Source organism: Betta splendens, chromosome 12 (assembly GCF_900634795.4).
Source record: "Betta splendens chromosome 12, fBetSpl5.4, whole genome shotgun sequence".
Taxonomy (NCBI): Eukaryota; Metazoa; Chordata; class Actinopteri; order Anabantiformes; family Osphronemidae; genus Betta; species Betta splendens.
The window spans coordinates 2,647,737-2,669,584 of record NC_040892.2 but is presented as its reverse complement, the minus strand read 5'-3'; the positions used below and the strand labels follow the sequence as shown (position 1 = coordinate 2,669,584).

The following is a 21,848-nucleotide window of genomic DNA, read 5'->3' as shown; positions in this document are numbered from 1 at the left end:
CAATTTGACTCACCATCGCTGCTCTAGTAACTCAACAGTCGTGATTAATATTTTTCTTCTCTAAAAGTGTCTGAAAACCCACACATCATGAACCCGTGTCCCAACCACTGAGAATCAAAACGTACTGGAGCATTTCCTAGAAGTGAAAAAATGGCTTTCCACTCGGCTTCACAGCGTCACCGGCGCACATCACATCACGCCCACCGACAAACGCCAGCCTCCGCTCCTTCTCTCGCTTCCGGCGGAGCGGGAGCCCGTCAATCGCACAGACAGATCAATGCCTGTGATTGGGCGGTTACATAAGCCTGTTTGATGAGGTCACGGCGATCAAACACAGCTGGTGTGGGAGGAGCCCGTCCTCTGAGTGAACCACCAGCCAATCAGCACGGAGAATTTAGATTACAGGTGCAGCTCTACCGGGTGACGTCACGCGTGGACATCATCTGAATCAATACAGGCCGTCACTGATAGAAAGTGAGAGGCTGGAACGCTAACTGACAGCTGAGGAGCTGGGAGGTCTCCTTTGTCCACTCACTGGGACTTGCTCCTGTTCAACATGGGTCCTCACACCTTCTGTAGTAATCTGTCGCCATCTAATGGAGCAGAGAGCAACACACACACACAATGAACTTCTATGCTCCACTGTTTCTATCCTAACAACAATACTGTTTAATGCTGAATCAGAAGAGCAGTAAAACCATTTTTGTAAACCATAATGGTTGTCTTTGTATAAATAAATGTAGTATAATTATTATTCAGATGTAAATTGAGTTTTAAATAATTAACTACAGTCTAAATTAACACAATATTACAAAAGATATTCATTCTCTCCTGCATTCGTGGCCGTTTGTCGGCTGTCAGGGGTCAGTTTGTTTACACTGCCGGTGAAACTCGGTGCGGCGTTCAGGACCGAGGACCCAGTTTGACCCGGTTTGTTTACCTTGTAACGTGGATTCGGTCAGGATATTGCAACGGGTCTTTGTTCAAGCAGCAGCGACCCAAAACTTCATTAAGACTCGGTGCTGGTTGGTTCAAACTAAATCCGGCTGATGTCGCACCTTAATCCTTCCAATCAGTCCGCTGCTGGGGGAGAAGCCACCCTCCGCACAACGGAGTTATACCTTCAAGTGCAATCGGAAAATACATAATACCCGCAACCGCTTTCTTTAAAAAATGTATTGACGGGGGGATCAGAACGAGACAAACGTGACAAATTACTGCCGATGGAAGCTTGGTAAACATTTTCATTCCATCTGGAGAAGTTTCTAGAACTCACTAAAAGCTATAATAATTCTTTCAATAATAGTTAAAGAATTTGATGCTGCAACTCAAATCAACACATTTGCTGAACCAACAAATGAACAAATGATGTTTGCAGTGTAATTACAATAGAGAACCACACGGTGGCAGCATCAACCACAACGATCTCTCGCGTTGGCACAGAATACTCAGAGGGCGAGCGCGATCTCTGCAAGGGAGAGCGAGCGCTATTCTCTCTCCTCTAGCTCTCTCGATACTCTTCCTTACCAATCTCTCTCTCTCTCTCTCTCTCTTTCCTTCCATCTCTCTCTCTCTCTCTCTCTTTCCTTCCTTCTCTCTCTCTCTCTCTCTCTCTCTCTCTCTCTCTCTCTCTCTCCCTCCCTCCCTCGCCACCAGGCGCGTTGTCGCTCAGCCTCACTTATTTGCGGCTCACACTTAACAGAGTGTGCGTGTGTGTGCGTGTGTGTGTGCGCACACTGCGAGGTCATTATGACTCCTCCACCGTTCATTCGTAATGTGACAGCCGCCAGCTGAAGCAGCGGGGTGTGCGGACCAGAGAGAAGGTGGCGAGGCGCCCGTCACAGGTGAGGCTTCATGCGTTGTTTTAAACTTAGAGGAGGGGAAATAAACACGTTTGCGGAGAACGACGTTAGTCACGTTTAAAGCTCGTTTGGGGGAGTTTATTGTGATGTTAGTTAGTGATTGTAGTAATATCAAATAGTAATATTATTAAGTAGTTTGTTTTGGTTTAACACTGTGGTGGCAGAAAGTCACCTGACTGGCAAATGCATGAGGCTATAGATTTACTCCACATGAGTTTACTTTTTGAAGCCGAAGGATAAGGTTTTTTCTGCTGGACTTCCTTCCAAGCCGTTGTTTAAACTTGCCGGACATCTTCTGGTGACTAGCAGCCTTATCACTGGATTTATTAGCAGGCTTACCATATGAGAGGTGGCTCAGTCCTGGTGTGAACACAGCAGCGGTGAGGGCACACGGGCCTCTGTCTGCTTATTATGGGCTTCTTGCTTTGACCTGCTGACAAGTCCATTAAAACATTAGTGGGAGCGGGTTTCACCTCCGCTTGTGCCAAAACGCTGCTTGTCGTGACACCAGAGATCTGTTGTTCAATTAGTTCAGTTCAATCAGTTGGCTGCAATTCCGTTTTTGTGTTACAGTATAGTGTGACTGTGAGTTGCAGGAAGGAGATTGTGTGCACATGTAATGTAGACACATATATGAGCCATCTGCTGCGATGGGCTCTTAAAAAACTGTGTGAAGCTGAAAGATTTGCAAAACTGGTTTCTATTTTCATCATCACTTAATCTGCTAATTAATTCTTTGATGCATCAATCATCCAGTGCATGAAACATCAGATCAGAGGTGTCGTTGCTGTCTGATCTAGTCTGACCAGATGTGTCTCCTTTAAAATCCTGTTATTTTAATAGCTGATGGGAAATGTCAGTAATTTCAATGATCATAAAATTCATATTTAGGTCAACTATGTGTTTTAATATGTTTATATTAAAATATTAATATTTTAAAGTAACAACATGATAATAATGGTTAGTGCTGATTCCACCCACTGAGTCCTCTGCTATTTACACTGACCTACACCTTCAGCAGCTCCCTAACTGATGACATTCACTGACGGTATTTAGACTGGTTCATGTATGAGTCTGATGCTGTGGTGTCGTCCACAAGCATTGCTGAAAGTCCCCCTCTAGTAGTAAATCACTTTTCATTGCTTTCCCTCGATGCGCCCCCTCTTCTCAGGCCGCCTTGCCAACATCTTTTGGCATGTGCACGTACAAACCATATTACCCAGATGTGCACGGTGTAATCCCTTAAACATACACAGCATTGGTCCGGTTCAGCAATAAAAACAAGAACCAGCAGATCTTCATCACTGATCTTCCCTTAAGTTGCTTCCCAGGAATAAATTATCCCAATTCTGTAACCTCCAGCAGCATCTGGAACGGAGACGGAATAAATAAAAGGCAATTTGGGAAAACAAGCAGTCACAGTTATTTACTATAATTAGACATTTATTGATTTAAGAGTTGAATATGGATTAAGTTGAAATGTGATTTTGATTACACCACAAAAAAATAAACAGTCCTCCGTCATTCGTGTATTTAAACGCTGAGGAGGGCATCGCTCCGCCGTTGGCCGGCTGCCATTAGCAGCCTGCTAAGTATGAGCATGAGCGCACGAATGAGGCAGATAAGACCAAAAGCAAAACCTGCTGTCGTGAGACAGTCAGAGTACTCAAGTAACTAACCCGCCTTTGGCAAATACAGGTAGAACATCTTCATCACCTTTACCCTGCTGTGTCTATCAACCACTCCCTGTTGAGGTTTCGCATGGAGCCACCGCCTTCGGGCCAATGCTGATGATGGGGACTCATTTATTATTAACATTAACATTTCACGCTCTTATTTTGTAATTTTGATGCTGGCCACTGCTCCAGCTGTTCCTAATGGCTACAGCTTGGTTGATTTAAGTCCATGTGATGGAGTGTGTGTATGCAGCAGAGCAGGAAGCCCTCACGTTGTGATGCTGGGTCGCAGTTGTGGTTCAGCGGGTCGTCTGAAGCTGAAGCTCATGAAACCACAGAGCTGCCGTTCGATGCCTGTTCGCTTCACATTTGGGGACTTCCTTTTGTTTTGTTGTTGTGAAGGTGCTTGTGGCACACAGTGGCCTATAACCGTAATATAATCTGGAGCATATAGTGGCCAGCTGTCGTGACACTGACGGCTTCAGTTCCTGGCACGTTTAGGCAGAGTTACTGCACACGTCAAGCTCTAAATCACTTATTTCTGCCTGACGAGTCGCTTTATTAAATAAACTGGTGAAGGAGAGGTTATGGTTCCTTTATCTAATAGGAAACAAGCTGTTTGTTCGCGGAGCTGAGAGGCTGCTCAAACACGATCACCTCTTTATTGGTGTGGTACAATATTTGAAGATGACAAGTTTACTATAAATACTGTCGCAGTAAAGCCTTTATCGAAACAGGACTTTAGTGCATGTGGGTCACAAACTTTATTTGAATGAATTAACGTATTTACCCTGTATTTAAAAGTAGGCCATGGGCCGTGAAGCACAGAGTTATGGATAATATTTTGAATAGCTCCTATTATTATTTTCTGTGTTTATTTTGGCTTTAAACCTTTTATGGGTGAGTGTTTTTGTTATTACTTTTTATTGGTGGACGCAAAATTGTTTCCATGTGTATTTTTAGCACAATTTCCCAACAGAGCGGACGCAGAAGGAGATAAACATGTGGACAGTGGTGCTACTGTAGGAGAAGCGGGTCGGTTCTTAGTAAAGCCGAAGCGTAGACACGCGCGGAGGAGTTTTTCATGTGCAAACGCCGCCCGGTCTGCGGTTCTGAGAGCGGTTCGCACCAGTGCTTTCCTCCTCTAGAAAGATGGCACCTCACAACCCGTCACCCATTCCACACACATAGGATTCACTCACCTGCTTGAACGCCAACAGACAAACCACGCAGGTGGAGCAGAGCCTGACGTTCATTTAAAGACTAATCTTTGACTTCATAACGTTGGACCTTAGTTTGAGGTAATGAGTTTATTCATTATTATTTATTGTTCAGTAGAACCTGTGCTGCAGATTTTCTGGGCGATGACCTGATGTGAGTTCAGGATGTGATGTTACAGCTTTCCTGTTTGCCATCAGACATAGACTAAGATTCTCTACATGCAGTGATTTTCTGCAGAGTCTGAATGAATCTCTTTTAAAATGTAAGACACACAGACATTCCGCCGTGAAACACAAATGCACTACCAACATGGGAAGATGTGGATCTAAGGATACGTGATCAAAGTGCATTTATGGGAATTTAAGAAAACCCAGCGGCATTAGGAGCTGAGACAGAAATAGAGACAGGAATGTCAGATCATTATGTTCTTCCTAGTGCTGATGATGGATTTAGAGTAACTTCATTTGAATGCTCTTTCAATAGCAGAGTTTTGGAAGTGATGAAAGTTGATTTCACCTTATTTTTAGGAGCTTCATGAGGAAGAAGCAGAGATCTACAGGTTGAGAAGTCCATATTTTACTATGCTGGTTTCACTGTCTGTGTTTAGTGCTTTGGTGAGTAGTTCAGGTACCAGTGAATCTATGATGTGTTTGCTGTAGATTACATTGGAGTACTGTAATCTAATGATTAGCTTACAGTACTGTGAGCATCAGCCAGCACACGCTCTGCAGCAGCAGCCGTACTCACCCAAACACTGTAAAATTACAGCAGGACAGTCGGTGGCGCTTGATACCCCTTGGTCTCCTTGGCAACAGAACCCGAGACTCCTCCTCCACGTACGAGCAAACAAATGTGCACGTGAACACATGCACAGTTCAGTCCTCACACGATCTGAGGTGTGAGTGTATGTGCGAAGTATTTACTTACTTTACCACCTGACAAGAAAAGCAGTGAGTGGATTGAAGCGCATGCAATTAGTTGCTTTGTTGAAACAACAGTGATGAAACAATGACAAAATAAAACTTCCCCCCAAAGGTTTGCACTCCAGCTGATCTCATGCAGCACATTGTGAGTTGGATACATCAGTGTCTATGAAGTCTTAGACTTGGTTTGTGTGTGCAGGATTTTGTGTCACAGAATGATAAATGCAGCGCTATAAAATGATGGAAAACAGGGTTACAGAGAAAGTCTGTCTGTCAATTAGCATAGTGTTAAATTAAAAACCAAAAGAATCTTTTACTCAGTAGCAGAGAGTTTCCTGCTTCCTTCTCCTCAGAGTTCATTGTGTTCACTTCAGCTCCATGTCAGACAGATGTGAAATGGACACGGTGAGCTGCGAAAAACACCTCACTCAGGATCACAGAGGTTCATAAATTCATTCTTTCTTTCTTTAGCATCTAAAGTCACGCTGAAACTGACACCATATCTTTAGAGCAGAGAGAAAACTGACCAGCTGAATTAAACTGTGTCTGAGCCACAACAACCTCACAGTCGCAGTCTGTCTGGTTATTGACCACTGAGTGCAATAAGACAGATAGGCACCATAAAAAGGCAGCGACGGAGCAGCTGCTTTAATAGGTGCTTAAAGCTGATAACGCGTCTACTGTACATACGAAGCGCTCTCTGCACCTCTCAAGAGCACATACTGTAAAACCAGCTAGAGCACAACGCGTAAGGATTCCCCCTCGTTTCCCGTCTGACTGGTTTAAGAAACACACACAAGTCCTGCAGCCTTCAGGTGAGAGTCACATGAGCTGCTGCTGCCTGTGGAAACAGCTGGTGTAAAGCAAGGACGAGGCCCAAGGACCTGCAGTTCATACTAATCTGAATCACAATTAATATTTGACACAAATAATGAGGTCAACATGCTCCCAGAGGAGGTAGAAACATGTGCAGCCTACTTACAATTCAATCTGGACGACAATCTGGACCACACGGTCGCAGCGAAACCGCAGACCGGCCGTTTACCAGCATCTGAGCGCGTCGGCCCGGTCGCACTGCTGCGCCGCCCGCACCAAACCTTCGACCCAGCGCTGGAAGCCCGGGAAGAGGTTCCCGGGTGGCGCTGAGCAAAGGCGACATCATCGGCGCATTACAAAGACAAAGTAGCGCGCTGATGGAACCTGGCAGACACAGCTGCAGTCTGTTTGCCCTATAAATATCAGCCGCTTCCAAGCTGCGGGCCGCTAACGCACTCAGGCAGCGAGGATTCGGCGGCGTGAGGCAGCTGCGGAATGGACGAACGGAGCGAAAGCCGGAGCGTTTACACGCGTCCGCGGGACTATTTACAGAATGCTAATATAATAATAATACTGTAGAAATAAGAGTGAGTGCAGGAGCCAGTGTGATGACATCACAGCGCTGTGTGTGTGTGTGTGTGTGTGTGTGTGTGTGTGTGTGTGTGTGTGTGTGTGTGTGTGTGTGTGTGTGTGTGTGTGTGCAGGGCCAGAACATGGGGTGACGAGGACTCTCCTCTGCTGACATCAATGCAGACGTCCAGTGATGGCCACAGCATCACCTCGACAGTGAGTTGAACGATTACATCATAAAACGACAACTGTTGCGTAAAAGCCCCTTTAAAAGCGTTTCCCCCCGCGTCACGTTATCGTCCGCCAGAGTTCTAAAGTCCAGCCGGTGCTCGGACTCCCTCTGACTTAATGTCTGCTATTAAGCCTCTCAGTGGCTCAGCAAACAATGTTACGGCTCATGCGGGGAACGGGCCGCTCACACGTGATGTCATTTAGGCGCTCGCTGACCTTTCATTCGCTGTTTCGCAGATTGTTGGATGACGTATTGAGCACGGGGCAACAACAGGGGCGACAGCAGCAGGAGTTCCTCAGCTCGCTGGAGACGGCCGTCCTCACCGTCTTCCTCTCCATCATTATTATCATGACGGTGTTCGGCAACCTGCTGGTCATGGTGGCGCTGTGCAAGGACAGACACCTGCGGTGAGTCCGTGGAAACGCCGGATCAGCGAACGCGAGCGAGCAAATTAGCTTCCAAATTTGGTCTTTCTACCGTTTGACTAAATGAGTTCCCAATAAAGTGATATTGGAGGCTTTGGTCCCATATGATACTGACAGCTCACGTTACCTTTAAGGGAAGAACTGAGCCAACGTCGAGTTCTCGGCTTTACGGTTGCTGTCGCCGCCTCCTTCTCTTCCTCCGCGCAGGAAGAAGAAGACCAACTACTTCATCGTGTCGCTGGCGTTCGCTGACCTGCTCGTGGCGCTGGTGGTGATGCCGTTCGCCGCCATCGAGCTCACCACCGGCCAATGGCGGTACGGGGAGATCTTCTGCCTGGTGCGGACGTCTCTGGACGTCCTGCTGACGACGGCGTCCATCCTCCACCTCTGCTGCATCGCACTGGACAGGTTGGTGCTGGACAGGCAAATAGGTCTTAAGAAGACTGGAGTCCTGAACTGTGTGTGTGTGTGTGTGTGTGTGTGTGTGTGTGTGTGTGTGTGTGTGTGTGTGTGTGTGTGTGTGTGTGTGTGTGTGTGTGTGTGTGTGTCCTTGCAGGTACTACGCTATCTGCTGTCAGCCTCTGGTCTACAGGCACAAGATGACTCCACTCCGAGTGGCCGTGATGCTCAGCGGCTGCTGGCTCATCCCCACCTTCATCTCCTTTTTACCCATCATGCAGAGCTGGAACGCCATCGGCATCGAGGACATTGTGAGTCCTAGTTAATGAGGCTAAAAACAACCTGCGGTCACATTACTACTTCTATATAATCCTGCATGTGCATTTTAAGCAAGGAGACGAGTGGCGTTCATGAACAGCAGCTTGAGTCGGTTTGATCCGAGCAGCAGGAATCCCAGAGTCAGACCAGGACACACGGATTTAACCAGTCGCACTGAGGCTGCGGCCAAACAAGCTTGTTTTCAATAGCTCTTAAATTCATATGTCACAGAAATGATGGCGCAGAACTTGAAATGACTCAGTCTGCGTTTGCGTGTTGTGTCTTTACCCGCTGCGTCTCCTTTTGTTCCCGTCTCTCACTCGAAACCCTGGGTATTTTCACTGCGCTGCTTTGTCCCAATAAGGAATTGTTTGAACTGCAACGTCGGCTCAAGCACCAATTGGCTAATCACAAGCGAAGGTTAATGGAGCGACGTAGTGCTGGATGTGTGTTGGGTCTGAACTCTGCCTGTTCGATCTCCACGCCGGGTCCGCGTCCTCTCTCTGACTCCCGTTTCCCCTCAGATCGAGGAGAGGCGAGCGCTGATGGGCGGCTCCAACGACACCAGCTGCGTGTTCCTGGTGAACCGCCCGTACGCGCTGATCTGCTCGGCCGTGGCCTTCTACGTCCCCCTCGGCCTCATGGTGCTGGCCTACCAGCGCATCTACGTCACCGCCATGACCCACGTGCGGCAGATCGAGACGCTGCAGCGCGCCGGCTCCGCCCCCGCGGCCGGCTCCGCCCCCGCGTCCGGCTCCGCCCCCGGCCCGCTCGCCACCGTGCGCCCGTGCGCCCCCTCGGACCCGGCGGAGCTGTACCGCCTGCGGGCGCCGACGGCCTCGTGCTCGGAGCACGCGCCGGTCGTCAGCAGCCGCATGCGCGTCGAGACCAAAGCGGCCAAGACGCTGGCGGTGATCATGGGCTGCTTCTGCCTGTGCTGGGCGCCGTTCTTCATCACCAACGTGGTGGACCCCTTCATCAGCTACTCGGTGCCGTGGCAGCTGTGGACCGCCTGGCTGTGGCTCGGCTACCTCAACTCGGGCCTGAACCCCTTCCTCTACGCCTTCCTGAACCGGGCCTTTCGACGGGCCTTCCTGGTGATTCTCTGCTGTGGAGACGCACGATACGCGCGCAAAGGGAGCTACTCGTACGGACACACGGCCAGAGCGTCGGTCAACGGGACGTCCATGGCTCTGAGGTAACGTGCACCACTTAATGAAAAGAACGATCATTTCCTGTCCTGTTTGAAGCCGTCGGCCATGATGTAGAGCTGTAGAGTGTCTTCTTCCTGATCGTAGTATTTAGGACACGAACTGCTTGTATGAATGTGGGAAATATAAATGTGGTTTGGGGGTAATGCGCGTGTGTGTGTGTGGTCCTGCTGTGGTCATCATCAAATCAAAGTGTGTAAGTGTGTCACTGTGGGGAGACTGAGCTGCTTGAACCTTCTAAATGTGTCGACGGAGGTCCTATTTTTTTGTCTAGAATTAAATGCAGGATTTTAATTTAGTTTAACACATATCTGTACAGGTGGATTAAGAAACTGAGGTGGTGGAAGAAAACCTCATTCCAGTTCTGAGTTAGTTCAGTAAATCGTCTAATTAAAAATGGCAGCTTTATTCAGAGCGACTTTGTGTGAATGGTCGTCGAGCTGTTTCCTGTTAGTTCCTACTAAAATACCTCAGTGTAGTGTTTGTAAATCCCACATTTTAACTGTGACCTCACCACAGTCAGTCAGCGTTGTTCTTCGCTGCTGGTCTTGTAATCTGTCATCTTTTTCCATTATGCAAATGCTGAGGCCATTTTCCTGAGTGGTCCTGGAACGTAGCAACACACAAACACACACATGCGGTGAATAGGACATATTATGTCTGATTGGAGTCACAACAAAGGCTTAATGTGGAATGTGCAGCTTGTGATTAGCTGTGGTCGCGTTGTGTCAGTCAGTTATGGGCCGGTACATTGAGCACTACTGTCCCGATCCATCTGTCACCACATCTCACCCTCCGTCCTCAAACTCTTCAAACTCAGACTTCTGCACTCGGGGCGAGAACCGACCTTCAAGCGGAAGTAGTGGCTGATCTGGTTACAGCTGTTCTAAGGTTGAAGATGCCTTTGACAGACTGACAGACCGACAGCTCGCTCTCTCTCTCTTTAACAGCAGGGTTTCTGTTGACGCTAATAGCGGTGATTTCGTTGATGTCTGTGTTTGTCCTCTCAGCCCTTTGAGTGGAGAGGATGATGGAGGAGGTGACCCGCCTGCGTCGGCACTGTTTAACTTTAACACAAGTACTTGCACTGCTGCAAAGAAACAAAGGCAGACGCGCGTGGACGCACACCCAGCGCTCGTACAAGACGTGCACGTCCCACGTGAGAGTCCGTGGGAGCAGCACGAAGCCCGACTCCAGTCACAGCGGCTGCAGTCGTAAAACAGAAACACACTGTGTGTTTCTGTGGCGTCTGATCTGTGTGTGTAGGAAACACAGAGACAAACAGTGTTGACTCCGATCAGATGTCCTCTCTTAAAATCTGCCTCGGACGCAAAACAGACTCCGACAATCAGATTACATCTGCCCGGACGCTGGAAGCAGAATATACTGGAGGAATCCTGTCAAAGTGTGTTGTCAGTGAGCTCAAGGTGCTGATGCGTGTGTGTGGGAAATCATTTTAAGAAGCATCCACCGTATCTGTGAATAATGGAGAGCAGATACTGTATCATGAGACTTTTGAGGCGGCACTTCCTGTGCTTTGTGTCAGCCGTGGATTAGACTGGGCTGATGCTTGTGTCCTGTTGCATCAAGGCGGTGTCACCTGAACACGCTCTGTCCCGGCACAAGATGCGGTGACACAGTTCACAGCAGCGACACACGCGCCACAGGCTGCGTCCACACACGGAGCCGACGCAGATTCACTGCTGTTACTACTGCACAGGTAGTTTGAGCCGACAGGTGCATTCTGCGTCTGCCGTGCTTTGGACCTCAGGAGCTGTCGTTTCTTGATGCTCTGTTTCTCACAGCTCCGTCATCTTTACCTCCCTCAGAACAGCTGACATTAACCGTGGGCTGATGTGTGAAATCAGAACCCAAAGCACGGGAGTCCAAGGGATAATGCACTGTGGGAGTGTCACACAGCACAAGCTTAGGGAGCAGAGCATTAGGCTGTTCTATTTACAGTCAGTTTACTTGATGCCATCAAACAGCATAAAGACCAGCTTCTGTGCGATATGACCCGCAGTGGCAGCACATTCACATACAGTCGTCGTTGTTCCTAAACCCAATAACTTTAGTCTCATTGTTGTGTGTTGGATAAAGGATGATGTGCTGCTACACTGGGTTCTATTTTTCTTCTATTTTAGAGAAATAGTTTAAATCAATCTTTTCTGCTTTTCTTCTGAGACACGGTGATTGAGTCAGCTCCATTTAGGGAGATTATATCTGGCAACATGGATTCAGCAGAGATGATGATTAATGAGCTCAGAAAAATCTAAACTTATAAAACCGATTTAACACAACATGAAGAATGTTGCACTGAAGGGCATCCCCACAGAATTAACACATGATGTTACGTTGCATTATGGGAAATGAAGGAACAATATCAATTGTGATTGAGCAGAACTGCTTGAGCAGAACCTTTGATTTCAGTCCCAGCTGTTCCTCTCCATCCCTGTATTTGTCATTTTCTTATATTTTGTTTTGCTTTTTTCAAGCTTGGTTTTCAGCTTCATGTGATTCTACATTTTCTACCTTGTATAAGTTGTCTCTTCCTCTTTCCCTCTTTAAACTGGCCACAAGCTCATCTGTCTGACGATTGGCATATTGTTTATAAAGAGTCAAAACGTGGGAAGAGAAAGCGGGAGATTAGAGAGTCTGGTCACTTTTTCACCTCCAGCTCCAGGAAGGTGGGATTAATGCAGATTATGTAATATTTTTAGAACAAGGGTCAAAGTAGAGAAAACAGGCTAAAAAAAGAAAACAAAGAAAACAATAGTAACATAAACCTAGACAGTTGTCCTGATTGTTTCCTGGTCCACTTTGTGTTGAGGACATCTTAGCTTTATGGTTCTGGACTTTGTTAAGATGTTCTGGCCTCATCTGTAACAAAAACCCAGTTTCCCTGAGGAGGAAGTTACCTGAGCAAACCAGCTCTTCGTCATTTACTTAAAGACAGAGGGCTCATCCAGCTGTTGAATTTACAAACACTGGAGACTGCTGTCAGTCAGATGCTAGCGTTTAGATTCCACTACCCATAATGCATTGTGTGGAGCTTTGTGCAGTTCGAGCCGATTGGAAGGCTCGTTATGTTATTTTTGCTCCAGCTGGGAAACGTTGGGGGTGTGAACCATCCTGGAAACAGGATGACGGCAGGGATGGGTTGTGTATATGACTGCGTCTCCCATATGTCACTACGCACTTTATGTTCCACTTTACAACAACACAATCAGGTTTAACGCAGCCAATCTCTGGCTGCTGGCCTTTTTTTAGCTGCGGGTGGAAAACATACTTTACGTTCCTCCGTCGGCCCAAAAGAGAGGAAAACAATGTTATGTCTGATACAGAAGATATAGTGGCTCAGTTTAAATCTGACATGTGAGCACGACGCGGCCGGGGACGCTGTGCTGGGCTAAAATGCAATTTAGAACAAGGTTCATGTGTTCTTTGGATTTGTTTCCTCATTTGTTTTCTTTGTTCTGATTGTGTGTTTTTGCTTTAAACTCTGTCTGCTGAGTAAATTTCCCCCAAAGGAGCAATGAAGACACATAATTCAATTCAATTAAGTACAAGTCAGTTCGACTTTATTTTTGCTTTGTACGTTGTGTTCTGAGTATCAGTAAGTGTCTGCATGCGCGGTAGGCATTAAATATCACTTCACTGCAACCTATTCAAACGACACCGTAGGAGACGTGAGAAGGACAGATGCAGAATCTGAAGCACAGCAGCACAAGACAACAGGTTCCACGAAAGACCAGAGGAGAAATGTGCAAAGAGGAGGAATGTTGTTGACGAGGAGGAAGCGTTTTTCCCATGCAGCCATTCTTTTAGGAACTATGTTCTCAGATTAGTTATATAAATCTTATTCTTTACACAATCACGGTTCCATTACTTGAGAATTGACAGAACACTGTTTTGTTCAGCTAGAAAGGACCAAGTTGAGGTCCTGCCAACTCAAATGGTTGTTTTTCATTTAGGCAATGAGTATTTAAATGCACTTTTAATTGTATGATAACTTTAACTCAAATTGATGACGGTCTTGAACATAAGCAGCAGGCAGAGAATGACTCATGATGCAGACGTGAGGCATCTAAAGTAGTTAGACTGCTGTTGGGGCCAAACGGTCATTGTGCAAATCTGATTTGCATGTGTCACGATGTCCAGGGTGTTATAAATTCATTTCAAGTTGGTTTATTTCTGCTACAGCTTGCTCCTCAGTCAGCCTCAAACAGCGTCAACACGAGCACATCACTGGAAAAATATCACGTCTTCACCTTTTTACAAACTACATACAGTAACGCATGAACATTTAAGTGCAGAGAAACTCACTTCGACATGTTTGTATTCCATAAACTCTGTGGAAATCAACCTGTGGAAACGTCTTAAGATGACACAACGTAAGATGACAGGTGGTAGGACTAAACGTGTCCAACGTGACACAGTCCATCACTGCTGATGATCTTCGCTACAGCTTTAGACAGATTCTGACTGTTCTGGACAATCCTACCTCAAAGCATCTGACAAGCTTGTTTTGTGATTGACAGGAGGACAGACACACATTTATAGTGGTGAGCAGTGATCTTAAATCTGATCAAATGTGTGACCATATGTGACCTATTTAGTTAAAAAGTACAAAAACAGTTTATCTGAATATGTTATAACACTAGCAATGCTCACAATCGCATAAAATAGAGGACTTAAAGGGATTCAAATCCTCCCAAGGACTATATTCCTAATAAAAAAGAAATCATGTTTTACAATCTAAAGAAAGTTTACACACACTTACGGGCAAAAGGCAAAGGCATTCGGTGTGAAGCAGAGCGTTTCGCTATCAGGTAGGTCATCTCTGTGCAGGAAGGGAGCGGGTTTACTTCATTTTCCCGTTTCACTGTCAAAACACGATCTGTTTGGATAGAAAAAATGGGATTTTCTTGGTATATGATGAGAGTTCAGCCAAGTGACAACGTTAACATCATTCATTTTAGGAAATGAAATATTGCCACAACGTTGAAACAAACTGATCTCTTTGAAATGAGCTGTGCTAAGATTTAACTAAGATTTAACTAAGAAAATGTGTTGCCCATTATTTAAATTTAGACTTTACATAGTAACATTCCAGCGTCGGGTTTGATGGTTATCTAGAGACACTCACACGTGAAAGTGAGAACACAAACTCAACACCTGGCAACATGATGATGACAGTTATGACATGTTTAGTATGTAACCAATGCTGTGTTATGAGACAGTTTAAATTACAGTATCAGGTTAGTGCATGAAAACATTTGTGGGTTCACAAAGGCTGCACGTTCATCCGCAGCATCAAATAGGAGACGCCGGGGATTTTCTGTACCAGAGGCCCAGATGCTCATAAAGGACATGGGCTGATGCTAAACTATGCTGTTAGTGGTTCAGTCGCTCAGCATCAAATCTGGATTAAACAAGAGCTATTTATTATCTGTTGTTATATTTTCAATCAATGATTATTTTCAGTTTGTCTTTGTTTATTGTTCAGCGCCCTGACATTTGTTGGTTTTTCATGTTTTTATTCCCCACTTGATCCAGTTTAGTTTAGTTTGAAACAGGTTTTAGAAATATAAATAATTTTGAAATGATAAATGTGCCTCTACAAATCAATAGTTCATGCCAAGACAATAACAATAATAACAGCTGCATCATTACTACTGTATATGACTGATGTTCATGGGAACAGGTCCCTGTATGGATCACAGCGGAGCTCCTAAACATTCTGCTGCTTAAGGTCTGTTCGAATGATCTTTAAAGAACTGGATCCATCCACTCACAAACACTCGCTGATTGAAGAATCCAGCTGCTGAACGTAATCGGTCCCAAAGTCGGGATTGGCCTCCGGATCCCGGGTCGCACTGACTGACTTACTGACCCAGATTCCAGCGCGCCACAATGAGTTTACTCTGCCAATTAGTTGGAGTTGTTCAAACAATACGATGTTCTGTACTGGCTGTTCCAGGTCCGTGGGTGTATGTGAGGACAGAGAGGAGGACAGACGTCAATCATGGTACCTTCACCGTGTTTTATGGACGAGAAGCTGAAACTGTGTTCAGCTTTCTGTTTGTCGGCAACCATTTGTACAGGCTGAGGTTTTGATGCTGTAGCAAAGCATTGTGGGAAGACTCGCCTTATCTCTCCTTCCCATCCTCGCTCCCTCCTGATGCTGCAGCTTCAAAAGCAAGCAGGCAAGAGTGAAACTTGATTGTTTAATGTCCCCAAAAGTTATTAGCAGTAAATTAAAGGAACACAAACTTCTCCCCGTGCTGGTGTTGGTCCTTCACTGGGGTCAGATGATGTTTTCACGCAAGCACCCCACAGAAGAGCAGTGCTGGTCTGTGGCTGAGAATGAGAAAAGGGAAATGAGCGCAGGCATGAGTGTGAGGTTCTGTAATGAAACCAGAGCGATACAATCTGTCACAAGACACAAGACAGGAGATATTTGTGCATCTTCTCTTTTAGCAGGGTTGAAATAAAAAAAGGTTCCTGTTTAATTTAGAAAAAAGCAAAATCCCATTTCCTAAAAGGAGGAAAATCCAAACAAGAAGCCAGGTTTTCTTCTTTCTCGCTGTCGTTTCCACAGCCTGTAGCTGTTTGATGTAAGTTTTCATCTACTCTTTCAGTTTGTCTGGCTGGAATTCGGCCACAGATCAAACTGACTGACAGACTACAGCCAATCTGGCAGCGTGTCGATGCCAGATGCACTAAGTTGCACATGTGACCTGCACTGGGCTGGTACTGGCTTCCATGCTGAATGCGTGAGCGCGATGGAGCTCTGAGACGTCAGGCACCGAAGGAGCAAGGACTGCGTTTGGAGGAACTCAAGCATTATTTCACCACTTTAGACCCAGGCTGGGTTTTTTTCCTCAGCGCAGTCATTTTGACACGCACAGCACTGATATGCTTACTGTAAATGCTGTACATCAGATGATGTGTAGTCAAAACATCTGTAGGCCTCATCAGATTTAAAACAACGCGACGCGGTCCATATGTGTAAGTGCAGCGATGTGACCTCTGTCTCAGCCCAATGTGAAATGATGTGTAGTGACGGGAAACCTAAACAGGAAGTTCTCTCATTCAGACGTGGAAATCTATATGTCATATCTGTCATCAGATTCTGTGCCTGACTAGAAAAAAAATAGAAAAAAGAAAAAAACTACAAGAAGTAGATTAATGTTGGAAAATTTGTTAATGACTCAATTAAAGTTTTTTTTATCTTGTTTTCATACATTGAGCGTTTACCTACAGTAGTTGCTGAAGAACTGAAGGGAGAAGGAAAAGACCTGGCCCCAATAAATCACCCAACACTAAAGAATGAATGAGATCGAGCAGGAAGTAGGGGAGCCGGGAACAGGAGGACATAAGAGGGACTTGGACAACATTCCATTCTCCATTCATGGGATGAGACTCACGTATGCTAGAGTTGAGCTCACGCTTCTCCTGCAGGTGAGTGATGGGCTCCAGGGGGACGTCCCTCTTTGTTTAAGCCGGACAGTAGAAGCAGCGACATGGTGCCATCCAGAGCTGGAGAATGACACAGAATGACACAGGCTGCGTATGCAGAGGAGGATGCAGGTTAATGGGACATAGTGTAACCCAAGGGAGACGGCAGACGCTCCCAGACACAGGAAGTTGGCAGGGATGAACAGGAATACCCTTCAAAATAAAAGTGGGAAACGTAAATCACAACTGACATTCCACTAAGGTTTTGGATACACAATTCAAAACCTTGAACCAAACCAGTAAAATGACCCAATAATAATAATAATAATGAGGTAATGAGGTAATAGATTAATTCTTCATGTTTTAACTCAACTCATTGTCAGAACTTGGCCACTTCTGCTTCCCAAAGACAAGTGTTCAACTCTTGTTTCTCTTCAGCTGTCAGTGATGTCAATATGTAATGGGCCAAAGCGCTCAGTTCTTTATCAGCTGTCTTCCTTTTTTTACATAAATTCCTCAAACATCGTCTGGACTTCTTCTTATGGATGCACACAGATTATATAATAGATCCCCATAAGGAATAATGACCTGGTTTGTATCAGCAGCCTCCATCACACACACGTCAAACCAACTTTATATTTGTCTGGGTTTTCTCCCATTTCATACACAATCTCCAGTTAAAATACTGTAAGATCGCACACATCTATACTGGGTTGAACTGGTTTTACTACGGCTTCCTGCTGTTGATTTACACTATTATTATTATTACTGTCTTATTGTACTGTAGCGGTACTATACAGTATAATTCAGACTGAACACCAACCCGGGCCTGATGTGTGATAGTCTCATGCTTCGTTCACCCGGCTTCGAGCTCCTCCCTGTGACTTTTCTCCTGGCATAAGAATGTCACACTTCCTGCGCTGGAACATTGTTGCCAGTAAACACAACTCGGGTTGCAGTTACGCTTCTTCCAGGACACATTTGCAACTGCAGCTTACAAAGGGCAGGGTTGGACTTTTGTGGGGAATTCTGACCTCAGCCTCGGACATATTTGTTTGCAATTCAAATTCTTATTTCCCTAAATGTCCTCCTCGGTATTTGAGGGTGGTGTTCTCAACGCCGATGCCTCTTAGGTCGAACTCTCATCCTCGACCGGTTGACAAACAGACGGACATGGAGACAGGGCTGTGTTTGGACAGAAAACACAAGGAACGGAGAAGCAGGAGTTTCTGTTTATCTTTCCCTGTCGTCTCCTCACCCTGGACATCCCTCTGTGTGTGTGTGTGTGTGTGTGTGTGTGTGTGTGTGTGTGTGTGTGTGTGTGTGTGTGTGTGTGTGTGTGTGTGTGTGTGTGTGGTCATTGCTGTCCTGTCCTGCGGTATCTGATAACAGCTGACCGATCACAGAGACTGTGTCTGAACCCCCCCGGATTTCCGTTCAGGTGTGCGTTTCGTAGCTTGACACATGACAAAGATTCCAAGCAGCACATTTAGCCAGAATGAGCTGGTTTAAGCTTCTCAGTGGGGAGGAGGGCGAAGTGAAATCATGACTGCAGATGCAGAAATGCTATTTGTACCTTAAACCAAAAAGGAACAACTCATTATTCATTAACACTATAACAATTGGTAATTTCCCCATCGCGAGACAATAAAGGTATTCTATTCTATTCTAATACGCATTCACCACAATCTCAGGTGTGTTATTAAACGCTCTGTTTTGTAGCTGCGTGTGTTATTGTTATATGTGTCATGTGTGTTGTTATATTTTGTGTGGGATAATGCGTAGGTCCAGTTACTGCATTTCTTCATGCTCTGCAGTCCTTCGACTCAATGAAGCCGTTGCGGCTGCAAAACACATAATCACACAGTCGTGAACAAACATCCACTTAGAGAAAACAGTAAATAAACACATTTTTTGTAGTTCTAAACAGACTCCATCACTACATAGTTGTGCTGTGCTCTGTTTTTGTATTCAAATCCGTACTTCACATGAATTCCAAAACAAATGCTCAACTAGAATCCCTGACTTTTATCACCAGTTTCAACTTACCCATGGGCACATATTTCTCCTGCTGTCCCCCCCCCTCTGTCCTCCTGCTGTCCCCCCTCTGTCTTCCTCCTGCTGTCCCCCCTCTGTCCTCCTCCTACTGTCCCCCCTCTGTCCTCCTCCTACTGTCCCCCCTCTGTCCTCCTCCTGCTGTCCCCCTCTGTCTTCCTCCTGCTGTCCCCCCTCTGTCCTCCTCCTGCTGTCCCCCCTCTGTCCTCCTCCTACTGTCCCCCCTCTGTCCTCCTCCTGCTGTCCCCCTCTGTCTTCCTCCTGCTGTCCCCCCTCTGTCCTCCTCCTGCTGTCCCCCCTCTGTCTTCCTCCTGCTGTCCCCCCTCTGTCCTCCTCCTGCTGTCCCCACTGTCTTCCTCCTGCTGTCCCCCCTCTGTCCTCCTCCTGCTGTCCCCCCTGTCTTCCTCCTGCTGTCCCCCCCTGTCTTCCTCTTGTGTCCCCCCTGTCCTCCTCCTACTGTCCCCCCTCTGTCCTCCTCCTGCTGTCCCCCCTCTGTCTTCCTCCTGCTGTCCCCCCCTGTCTTCCTCTTGTGTCCCCCCTGTCCTCCTCCTACTGTCCCCCCTCTGTCCTCCTCCTGCTGTCCCCCCTCTGTCTTCCTCCTGCTGTCCCCCCTCTGTCCTCCTCCTACTGTCCCCCCTCTGTCCTCCTCCTGCTGTCCCCCTCTGTCTTCCTCCTGCTGTCCCCCCTCTGTCCTCCTCCTGCTGTCCCCACTGTCTTCCTCCTGCTGTCCCCCCTCTGTCCTCCTCCTGCTGTCCCCCCCTGTCTTCCTCCTGCTGTCCCCCCCTGTCTTCCTCTTGTGTCCCCCCTGTCCTCCTCCTACTGTCCCCCCTCTGTCTTCCTCCTGCTGTCCCCCCTCTGTCTTCCTCCTGCTGTCCCCCCTCTGTCCTCCTCCTACTGTCCCCCCTCTGTCCTCCTCCTGCTGTCCCCCTCTGTCCTCCTCCTGCTGTCCCCACTGTCCTCCTCCTGCTGTCCCCCCTCTGTCCTCCTCCTGCTGTCCCCCCTGTCTTCCTCCTGCTGTCCCCCCCTGTCTTCCTCTTGTGTCCCCCCTGTCCCTCTCCTGCAGTTCACCCCGTCTTCCTCCTGCTGTCCCCCCTCTGTCCTCCTCCTGCTGTCCCCCCTCTGTCCTCCTCCTACTGTCCCCCCTCTGTCCTCCTCCTGCTGCCCCCCCCCCCCCCCCCCCCCCCCCGTCTTCCTCCTGCTGTCCCCCCTGTCTTCCTCTTGTGTCTCTCGTGCCTCCGTCCTTTTCACTTTGCCTTACTCCTCTGCTTTGTGGCCAAAACGTACTTACTTACGCTTACACAGACTCCAGTACCGTTTCCTGTTTGCATTCTGTACATGTGTTTGTCTGCTGGCTTCTTTTGCAAGGAAATGTGAAGGACGGCCTCGTGTTGTTTTTCACGTGTGACACCCAGCAGCAGAAAAACCCATCGTTTGCATGCACCCGTCTGTGTGAAGAAACACTTAATAGAGCGACAACCGAGTCCCAAACCAAATGTGACATTCAGATTGTCTTCCTGGCTTTGCCTGTTACATTGGAAATGCATGCAAATTACATGACTGTGATCTACAGATAATGAAACTCCACGAAGAGAATTCACAAGTGCTTGTTTTACTATTTTATATTTAACAAAGCATCTGTTTGTCATTCAGACTGTCCTTCCTGCCGAACCGCAGCTACACCGACAACGGGCGGACGATACTGGCCAACGAGCAGGAGTCCCAGGATTCCCTGGGGCAGCTATGAGGCCGGCTTCACACAGGCCGACACGGAGCCCACAGCCTGATGAGACTCTTCAAACATACATGTCTGCTTTTCACAGCAGGACTCAGAGACGTGCTGAGGACAAGACTCTTGATGAGAAAAATAAAGCACATTGCTGCATTTTATAGCAAAGCCAGTGGCCTGAAACAGAACGCTTCCAGATCTAATAGAGGAGAAAAAAAACAGTTCTCCTCAGACCCACATCTGGTTGACAAGATAAAGATCATGTTGGACAAAACAACAAAGCAAGATCTAAATGTCTGTGTAAGATTTAAGTTATTGAATTGCATTAATGCAGCACTGATCATCACACATTTTATGTTTCATTTCCAGATTGAAACATCTGTGACCAAAGACTGCAGCAGCAGAAACAAATAGTATTCCTTTCGCGCCGGCAGCTTGTGACGTTGTGTTGTGACACTTACTGGACCATGTCAGGGCACATAGAGTTGCTGCACACGCCTCCATCTCTGAACACTGGAGGCCGGTGATGATGTGGATGATGTGTTGTGTGGCAAGATGGAACGAGTTCACAAAATCCTGCAAAAACCAACAGAAACATACGAACACCAGGTCAAAGACGTTCACATTCCAGATAAATGACAATAAACACGCCAGTCTTATTTAAGACTGTGGAATTGACCAAGTGTCTTTAAATGTTGTGTACAATGAACTGCATAATGGAGATACAGTGAAATGGGTTTTCCACATAATAAATGATATATTTTTACCCAGCGGCAAGTTGAAAACATCCCATGTCTGCATTTGACCTGCAGTAATTGATCTCCAGGTCAAACGGTTGCTGGTGCTCGCGTTGGTTCCACTCTATGGAAACTGGGAGCAGCAGCTGGAAGGAAGCGTCTACTGGGTTCCAGTCGTCAGCAGCGGCAGAACATGAAACCTAAGCTAACACT

General features: G+C 46.8%; 1 protein-coding gene across 2 annotated transcripts; it reads left to right on the top strand.

The window, feature by feature from the left end:
* Window positions 1-1,666: 1,666 nt before the first annotated feature.
* si:dkey-247m21.3 (5-hydroxytryptamine receptor 4) lies at window positions 1,667-21,668 on the top strand. Of its 2 annotated transcripts, XR_003787832.3 has the most exons (8): window positions 1,667-1,844; window positions 7,203-7,284; window positions 7,537-7,707; window positions 7,933-8,133; window positions 8,282-8,435; window positions 8,967-9,640; window positions 20,823-21,192; window positions 21,268-21,668. XR_003787832.3 is itself a non-coding variant. In XM_029169736.3 (7 exons), exons 2-7 carry the CDS (start codon window positions 7,262-7,264, stop codon window positions 20,914-20,916), a joined length of 1,317 nt encoding a protein of 438 aa, XP_029025569.1. In that variant the 5' UTR covers window positions 1,667-1,844; window positions 7,203-7,261; the 3' UTR covers window positions 20,917-21,668. The 2 variants fall into 2 exon arrangements, 1 of the variants encoding a protein (XP_029025569.1); XM_029169736.3 differs by having other exon boundaries at window positions 20,823-21,668.
* Window positions 21,669-21,848: the final 180 nt, after the last annotated feature.

Coding starts and splice junctions, on each gene's coding strand:
- si:dkey-247m21.3 (XM_029169736.3), top strand. CDS start 7,262: ATGGCCACAGCATCACCTCGACA. Junction 8,436..8,966: donor CCATCGGCATCGAGGACATT/GTGAGTCCTAGT, acceptor GTTTCCCCTCAG/ATCGAGGAGAGGCGAGCGCT. Junction 9,641..20,822: donor GGGACGTCCATGGCTCTGAG/GTAACGTGCACC, acceptor TTTGTCATTCAG/ACTGTCCTTCCTGCCGAACC.